The sequence below is a fragment of the Puntigrus tetrazona genome, chromosome 25, assembly GCF_018831695.1.
Source record: "Puntigrus tetrazona isolate hp1 chromosome 25, ASM1883169v1, whole genome shotgun sequence".
NCBI classification, from domain to species: Eukaryota; Metazoa; Chordata; class Actinopteri; order Cypriniformes; family Cyprinidae; genus Puntigrus; species Puntigrus tetrazona.
In genome coordinates this window covers 6861593-6870497 of record NC_056723.1, presented here as the reverse complement: position 1 = coordinate 6870497, position 8905 = coordinate 6861593, and the positions used below count along the sequence as shown (strand labels likewise).

At 37.1% G+C, this 8905-nt stretch overlaps 2 protein-coding genes across 3 annotated transcripts in view; one reads left to right on the top strand and one right to left on the bottom strand.

The window, feature by feature from the left end:
* LOC122330398 (dickkopf-related protein 3-like) overlaps nucleotides 1–3346 on the top strand; it is a 5549-nt gene extending 2203 nt beyond the window's left edge. The window contains exons 4-7 of one of the 2 annotated variants that reach the window (XM_043227354.1): nucleotides 1187–1279; nucleotides 2139–2283; nucleotides 2764–2914; nucleotides 3093–3346. In XM_043227354.1, coding sequence (XP_043083289.1) covers nucleotides 1187–1279; nucleotides 2139–2283; nucleotides 2764–2914; nucleotides 3093–3150 — 447 coding nt within the window. In that variant the 3' untranslated portion in view covers nucleotides 3151–3346. The remainder of the gene's footprint in view (nucleotides 1–1186; nucleotides 1280–2138; nucleotides 2284–2763; nucleotides 2915–3092) is intronic. The other variant, XM_043227355.1, reaches the window with a different exon arrangement.
* A 1906-nt stretch (nucleotides 3347–5252) lies between these two features.
* The window catches only part of LOC122330874 (fatty acyl-CoA reductase 1-like), a 12271-nt gene continuing 8618 nt past the window's right edge, over nucleotides 5253–8905 (bottom strand). Inside the window, exons 9-11 of the mRNA XM_043228209.1 lie at nucleotides 6975–7104; nucleotides 6658–6785; nucleotides 5253–5912 (exon numbers count right to left, since the gene is read on the bottom strand). Of these exons, the coding sequence (XP_043084144.1) occupies nucleotides 5750–5912; nucleotides 6658–6785; nucleotides 6975–7104 (421 nt within the window). The 3' untranslated portion in view covers nucleotides 5253–5749. The remainder of the gene's footprint in view (nucleotides 5913–6657; nucleotides 6786–6974; nucleotides 7105–8905) is intronic.

Sequence of the window (8905 nt, the reverse complement as noted above, 5' to 3'; positions counted from 1 at the left end):
TATATAATGTATATGTTTTAATCATTTATCTGTTTTAATCTTTTCAATTATTACTTAATTATTACCATTCTGTATTGTCTCCCAGAAGAACTTGGACCTGAACCTCCAGTTCAAGAAAGTAGCTTGTTTTTTTTTACGTGAGGAATTGATGAGAGCTTTTTGGTGTGACTCACTCACATTAGTCTAGACTCTAGACGCTGTGACTCTGGGGGGAAGGGTATGGCTCTGGCTTTGATGTTGACTGCTAAGTGGTAGGTTGCTGTTCCAGGTCTCACAGTATTTCTGCACCTCCACTTCGGTAAATGTGGAATTAATTATGACACGGATGATGATGTCATCAGGCACTAATAAAGGACTCCTGTTTGTCCATATTGAACCAGACCAGTTTGAGACTATTCTCTGTTCTTCTTCATCCAGTTTGTTTGTAAATGTTTTCAGCCCAGTGGAAATGTTCAAAATATTACGTCTCATTTCCCGTATTTTCCTTAGACTATAAGGTTAAGTCACAATATTTCCATCATATCGAGTTCGAGAGTCTCTGTCAAAGTACAAGCACACAATTGAATGTTTTGGATAAAATATTATTAAATGCACTCATATCAGGAAGTGTAGCAGAGACGGATGTTCCTGGCAACACGAATGTGGTTTTCAGTTAATGGTAGGTGGGCGTTTCTTCAAGTCCCCAACTGAATTACAAAACACCTCGTTGGAATTTCCTGACCTAAAGTCAAAACTTACCGTTGCAATATACTTTTTATTTGAGAAACCCAACAGCACTGTCTCTAAACTACAGTTAAAAGGCAAAGCTGTAGGTTGCTCGAAGAAAACGTTCCCCCAAAATATATAAAAAGGGATGTACTCACCTTCATGTCATTCCAAACCTCCAAGACTGGCTTTCTTCTGTGGAACACAATAGAAGACGTTTAGCAGAATGTGAACACTGCTCTTTTCCGTGCAGTGAAAGTGAATGGTGACCAGAAGATGGGCTCTAGTACTGTCTGCCACTGTCAGGGAATCTGAAGTTGTCTTTTGGGAATTTGTTACTGTCATTGCATGGAGTTATGATGTCATAACCTGAAGCAGCAGAGTTTGTTGTATTAATAGGGGTCTTTGGGGTGTTTGCTCAGCTGTAACTGTGACAGTGTTTCTGTAATATTTAATAGCAGTTTCATTCTTGTTCACTCAGGAGTGTATGATTGATGAGGACTGTGGGGACAACAGCTTCTGCCTGTATGAGATCATCACCTCCAAATGTGTCCCATGCCAGACGACTAATATGGTCTGTGCTTTGATCTGTCTGTCTATCTATGTCTATCTATCTATTTATCTATCTATCTAACTCTGTCTTTGTCTGTCTGTGTCTGTCTAGCTATCTATTTCTGTGTGTATGTCTATCTATCTATCTATCTATCTATCTATCTTAATCTGTCTTGTCTGTCTATCTACTTGTCTATTTATTGTTCTATCATTTGATCGTTATACCTGTCTCTTTGTAAATGATGGTGAATTGTAAATATACGTCACATATATACAAAGCTTAATTTATCAGAAATGTATTATGCATGTTTCTTTTCGTTTCAAGTTTAAGGCGCGTTTTACGATACAAATCAATGCCAAAGCAGCTTTACAGGAAATTAAGTTTCAACAATATGTTCATATGTTGTAGGAACTTAATATATTTAAATTATTACAAAATGTGTTAATTTTGTATTTTGTCTGAGGGCTGCCACCGTCTCTTCTCAGGTGTTCGGTTCCTTTCCTTTAAGGTTTGGATCCAGCTTGTAAAATGCCTAGTTACCACAGGATGTTAATCCCATGGCAGAAACACAGAAACAAATAGACATAAATAGCATACTGTAGCTAAGCGAAAAATATTTGTTCGACCTAAGCTAAAGAGTAATAAGAGAGCGTGCGTGTGAATCCCAAACGTTATTAGGAAAGCTGTTTTAAAGTTTGGGGGCAAAATGTGAAAAATGTAATGTATTTCTCTTATTGGCAAGACATATCAGCATCATTTTTCACGCTGGGCCGAAGCAATATTTTCTTTTAAAGCCATTACCGTAAATTCCTGTTCTGCTTCTTGAATATAATATTTCTTTTTTTTTGCTAAATTCCTGTTCTGCTTCTTGAACTGACAGGAGTGCTCAAAGGACGTGGAGTGTTGTGGAGATCAGCTGTGTGTGTGGGGCGTTTGTGCTCAGAACAGAACCAAAGGACAGTCAGGAACCATCTGCCAGTACCAGAGCGACTGCAGTCCTCAGCACTGCTGCGCCTTTCACAAAGGTTCTGCATTTCACACTCAGAACAATTCAGTTTTCCTGATGGATTTTCATGTTTTGAAAACTATAAATAAAATGCATTTTAAAAGCAGCAAAAACAAGTGAAGGCATACGTTAACTAAAAGAAAAGTCGTAATAAAAATAACCCATGGGACAAAAAAGTAAAACCATATTACATATCAATACGCAGCTGGTTATATAGTAAAACATCTGAAAAATACCCCATTTCCCTGGGCCTCTCAGAATATTTCCCCTCAAAGCACTACATAATTGTTTCCTTGCTCACTGGGTTCCTCAGCTTTCTTACTGTTGCCAAATATGCATTAATCACACACAAGATACAAACCAACAACATTTGTGATACACTTCCCGAGGTCTGGAGTCCATCTCATCTTAATCTCCTCCTTTCCGCTGTTCATTTCTCTTTAGCCACTTTGTCCGCCACCATCTTTCTTTTAATATTCCTGTTTTTTTTTGTCTCCAGCCCTGCTTTTCCCCGTGTGCCGCCCCAAGCCACAGGAAGGCCAGGGCTGCCAGAGTCACCCCAATCAGCTGATGGATCTGTTACTGTGGGACGAGGAGGGGCCGCAGGAGCACTGCCCCTGCGCTACAGGCCTGCACTGCCAGCCCCTCAAGTGAGAAGATTTCAGCAGTTTTCATTATTATAAATGTATTTCGTAGAGGGCTTCTTTGCAGAGAGAACAAATCAATGCACATATGTATTTTTAATACTTGATATATTTAAATGTATATTAAAAAGCTTTTTTTAGAGACCATTAAAGACTCAAATGTATCTGTTGTTTTATGTTACAGGAATAAATCGGTGTGTGTAGATGACAGGAATGCTTCAGGTGAAGGAGATGCAGACTGATCATTTCTACTGAAACTGAATTTTCATCAATATTGGAATCTGTAATTTTTTTCTCCATTTGTGACATTAAAGTGCCTTCTTTCTCGTCCTAATTTATAACTTTTTTTGTGTAATTTGTTGATGAACGATGACAGTGTACTGAACACGCGGATATAGCTGGGCATTATATTCCTTACAAATAAATATGATTTCTGGACATTTGTCAGTTTTAAATTTGTTTTGAAAAGCAAACGTTTAAAAGCAAACCATTTCATTGAAAAGTAAATCGCAAATAAAGTAGAAAAAAATATTGAAATGTGAACAGCAGATGGCAGTGCTGTGTTGTGGCCTTTTTCCCCACCTCACACAAACAAATCTGTCAGGGTGAATTTTTTACAGTACAGTAACTTTACAGTAATTTATGAAATATTAAAAATGCTTTATCATTTAAAAAAAAAACCCTGAAAGATATGGTGTTGCTTAGAACAAAATTGTACTACCTTTAAGTATAAAACAACCAGCCAATTATGACAAACAAATCAAGTTCACATAGTTTATTCTTTATTTCTTTTGGTTCACAAACGAAAGGCACCCATTGATTTTTAAACCTCCACTGACATTTTAATGTGGCAATTACAATTCTCTCAGAAAACAGACAGCTTAACATTGCGGGGAACCGTTCACTTATTTCTTGACAGTTACAGGATATTTAATGAAAATGTATATAAAAAAGCAGACAAAACAAAGAAAGGGAAATAATCTACATGTGTCCCATCGAGATCTGACTTCAGCTTGATTTTAAGGAAGAAAACATTAATATTGTTATAAAATACTGTGGGAACTGCAACATGAGGTGACCCGAGACACACACACACACACACACACACACACACACACACACACAAAGAAACCCAATGAAACTTAATACCCATCACAAAGATAATCCGACCAATATAGAGAGGAAACGCTATGATTTTTAATTTTACCCTATTTTGGGATTTTAAAAAATACTCTTAATGAGACCCTAAATACACAAAACTCGTTTTCAAAACCACTATTCCATTCAAACTCCCACATAAAAATATGGATCATCGTAGAAGCGCTAAAATGAAGGCAAGGATTTTTTTTATTTTTTTTTTGTTAATAGAAAATAGTTAATCTATAATCCACACAGTTAGTAACAATATCCATGAACTAGTGTTTCCTAGTATGAGATTAAGCTGTGCAAAGAGTTCGGCTTGTATGACAAACATAACTTGACATGGTGATCCGAAGCACGTGCGACCATAAAAGTAGCCTATACGGTGCATTTACATCTCTTCATTTCACTTGTCATTTTGCGTCATAAACAAATCACTTCCTATTGATTTTAAACGTGGAAAATACTTGGTAGCAGACAATGTGAAATTACAGTGCTTTACCTAAATAGGGCGATTTAGAAAACATACATCCGTTAGCTCTTTTACATGACTTCAACATTCAGGCAACACACAAAACAATTTGGGTGGAGAAACAAAAGGGAAAGGAGAACACTAAACGCACATTCATCCTCTTTTGATATGTACTCGAACGAAGCGCTAAACGACGTACAGACGTAAATTAGCGTGCGTCTGACGTCATTTTTGAAATTCGGGATTCTCGGAGTGCTTTAGCAAAAGATAACATGTTTTATGTACAAAAGCTCATTACCCTGAACACTAATAAGTTATGGCAAGAGACATTCATCGCGCTTTATTTATGTATGAAACACGTGCGGAACGAATCTGGAAAATGTTCGTAAAACCGTTGACGCAAACCCGTCTGCTCGTGTTTAACAATAAGCCTCATAATTCATAAAAGGCATCAGCTTTAAGCAGGTGAACGATCCGAGGCTTGCTTTTTCTAGAGTTCCCTAGGAAAACTAACACGTTTATTAATAGCAGAAAAATTATGACTCGTTTTCTAGTTACTAGTTTCGCAAAAACATCAAGTAGTACAGTAAAATGTATTTCGGGATGACCTTTTGGTATCGACTGAAAAAGAGACCGAAGACAAACATAAGGCCTGAAATCACTCAAGACGCTTCTTATTTGGTGACACGTAAAATCACTTTCATCTCGACCGCGGTGAGAGGTATTGGAAAGTTGTAAGGCAAAAGACATGAATCGAACAGAGACGTCGGGCACGTGATGAAGGTAATTTTTGAATTGTAGGCACAGAGCTGAGACAAAGCTATCTCTCGTTTTATTTTTCTTGTGCTTCGTTGATTACAGCTGGAAATGGGCCAATGCCGCTAACAAGTACGAGCAGGTATGTAAACCGTAATAATAAAGAGTCGCCCACGACCTGTTTGCGTTCAGGAGGTGGAACAGGTACAGTAAGTGCTCAAACGCGCTCGGCACGAACGCGGCCGCTCTCGTGCTAAGAGAGCTTCGCAGACCTCGAGCCCTGAAAATTCATGCTTTCTACATAGCAGTTGAGTGCACTTGCACCCGGCGATGTTGTGGGTGCATTTGCGCAGGAAGGGAGGATAGCGGATACTATGCCTGTACTCTTGACCCTCGGAGTCTGGAGTATCGCAAAGCAGAAGTGTGTGCATAGCAGTCGGGAGAGAGGGGTGGGAAAGGACACTGAGGCGGACTCAGTATCTCATGGTGCTGGAGGCTCTGAAATAGGAGAGGAACTTGAAGCACAAGCTGACGACGAAGTACCAGATGTTTCTGGCCATCTGCGAACGGGCGATGAAAATGCGCCAGATTAAGACTACCAAGATGGTGTTAAAAGTGTAGCGGATGTTCCGCAGCCTACAGGAAACGAAAACAGAAAAATTGACAAACTGAGAAAAAGTCTGAATGATTTCTAAAAGATCACGCGACGCTACAGTCCGTAGTAATGCTGAAAATTCAATTACGAATCACAGGACTAAATGACATTTAAATAATATATTAATAAAATTCAGGCCAACACGATAAGCCAGTTCGGCTGATAACAATAAATGTTAAAATTGTTAAAATTCCACACTAATTAACCTAAATGAATTAAACGTAAATGACAGTCTTAATTCTTTGCCTTTTTTTTTTTTTTTTTTTTTAAGATGACTGTAAGATTATAGGCAAAATTTATTATAATACTGATAACAATAAATTATTAATATCTAACAATGGCCAATTATGATACTGCTATATGATGCATTCCTACCCAAAAAATAAATAATAATAATAATAAAAAAATGTATCCTAGTCTTAAAATCGCCTACAAGTGAGGAAAAGTCACATTATTTTGCGTATCCAGAAGTAAGTTTCGATTCAGACTTTGAAACAAGTGAATAAATGCACCCACCTCAAGCAGGCATTTATGTGAATTGTGTGTCTTGAAATGTCCTTATTTATTCAATATGCTAAAATTCACATATGTAAATGGAAAACCAAACGCTGACATCTATTCACAGCGACCAAAAGTCACTCTGTCGGTGCAACAACTATCAACCATGTCAGTGGGAATGTCCCTCTATTTTAACAGCTATCTTGAAGGTTCAACTTCAATCCTTACTTGTTTAAATGTTTGCGCGCCGCTGGAAGTCCTGACAACTCTTCATTGAGAACATACTTCTTAGTGCCCATGCAGTAATTCTCCATGTATTCTGCCCAGTGCAGCTGCCTGACGTCAATGTTAAATACCTGATCAGGAAAACAACGTTTAGGACATTCATTCACTTCAAGCGCTGATAAAAGTCAAAGCTACGAGCCTCTTGAATGAAATGTTCATTGCCAACACGCTTTAAGTGACATGATTCAGAATCACAGATGCGACTCGTTTAACTGTGCCAATGGCATGCTGCGAGTGTATTAATACATAAACACACTCACCTTCTTGTCTTCAGATCCCATCTGGTTCATGAGCATGGTGACGTTGTCTGTGTTCCACACCCACGAGTGGCTCGTGAAGTACTCTAGCACCATCATGGCCTTGTGCAACCGAGTGATTGTCTTCATCATCCTGCGTCGCCACGGAAACAACGCGGGGAGCGAGCGGGAGAAAAAGAGAGACATGTGAGCGTTAGCTTCTGATGAGCTTTGATGGGGGCTGGAATTGTAGTTGGTGCCTTTTTTTCTCTTGTTTAATCCTCAAAGGGCAAGCGGATGGTGACAGACTATGACTGTAGTTTGAAGAAACCACAGCTTGTAAATGACTTAATGTTTAGTGATAGAAGCAAAACCTTTAATGCTATGAAATGTTTGATTACATTAAAAAAATGTTGATTAGTGAAGCCCATTTCTGCCTCGTAAAGTGTTAAATATTCACATTGTTTGATATCACAGATTAATTATGAGAAATAAAGCCGCATTTGCAAGATATTAATTCACACCGTGAAACCATGTCATAAATACAAAAGATATATATTTTTTTTTTTGTTTTTTCCTTTTACTTGGAGGCAGGAACTGGCTTCCACTGGTTAGTTTTCCCCAAATAAAAAAAGAAACATTGAAACAAATGAAATTAAAAATAAATAAACAACTTATTAAATGATAAAGAAAAAAAGTAAAATGCACAAAACAAAAACATTTTTACTGGAAAGCAAAAAGCCAAAAACAATCAAATTAAAAATTAAACAAGTTTACAACAAAAAAAAGTAAATATTAAACAAACAAAACAAAAGAGTTAAAACAAATGCTCCTCAGTTAGTTCAAAACAATTATTCTCCAACCCATTTATCCTGTAGTGTATTTGATTCAGGTTAGATCCCACTGCAGCACTTTTGAACCACAAACCTTTGGCAAACACGACTGTGGATTCCCATGATTTGGCTGAACAATGATCACACTGTTAAAACCTTGCAGGACCTTGTAGGGCACCTGGGCGCATTTGTGTACTTAAAGGTTCTTGATTCTTTTTGAGTGACGCTACGTGAACCTCTATAAACTCTACCAGATGTACAGGTGTGCCAAATTTCAGGCTTCATCTGATGAAGCACTGCTGAAGTTGAAGGCAAATTATACAGAAACGCCCAGTTTCCCTCAAGATCTCTTATGGGTTGGATAGGGAATGACTACATGCACTGTATTAGAACACCATTTTAAAAATCAAATTCAAAACATTCTAATGGTGTTAAAACCAATCAATGAAACATCTGCACCTTAAACCAGATGCATATCAGCAGTACACGACAAATTCACTGAATCTGCACAAGCAGAAAGTAACATTGAACTGAAAGACCTTAGATTTAAGGTGCATAACCAGTCGTTTTATTGCCAGGTACCAAACACTTCTACTCCCTGCAATTAAAACCATTTTTGCATAAATAGACAATTGTCATATATGCATCCAGTGTTTGCCTTTTTGTTTTTTGTTTTTTAAATGAGAAGGATGCCGCCTTGTAATTTCTATCTTGGTGGTTTAAACCAGAGGCTTTCAAATCGATTTAAGTAGGTAAATAAGTGTTTGCATTGGTGTGAGAAAATAACAGTACACATATTTAGATGTACTATGAAATCAATAAAACAATGTTTTTTTTGTTATATACTGTAACTGTAAATGATAGAATATAGAATAGTCTTAGAAAATGTATTATGTTAACAAAAAATATTTTTCTATCTTCTATTAGAGGACTTGAGTTACAGAAGAAAATTAGGACAATTTAAAAACATGAATCCATCTCAAGATTAAAGTGATTATGATGTGAGAATAAACTCTTTAAATTAAAAATAAAGATAAAATTTAAGAATAAAGAAAAAAATCATGTTTTGTGAAAGAACTTGTTAAATGTCAAGAAAAAAAGTTTATGTTTTGAAAAAGCATG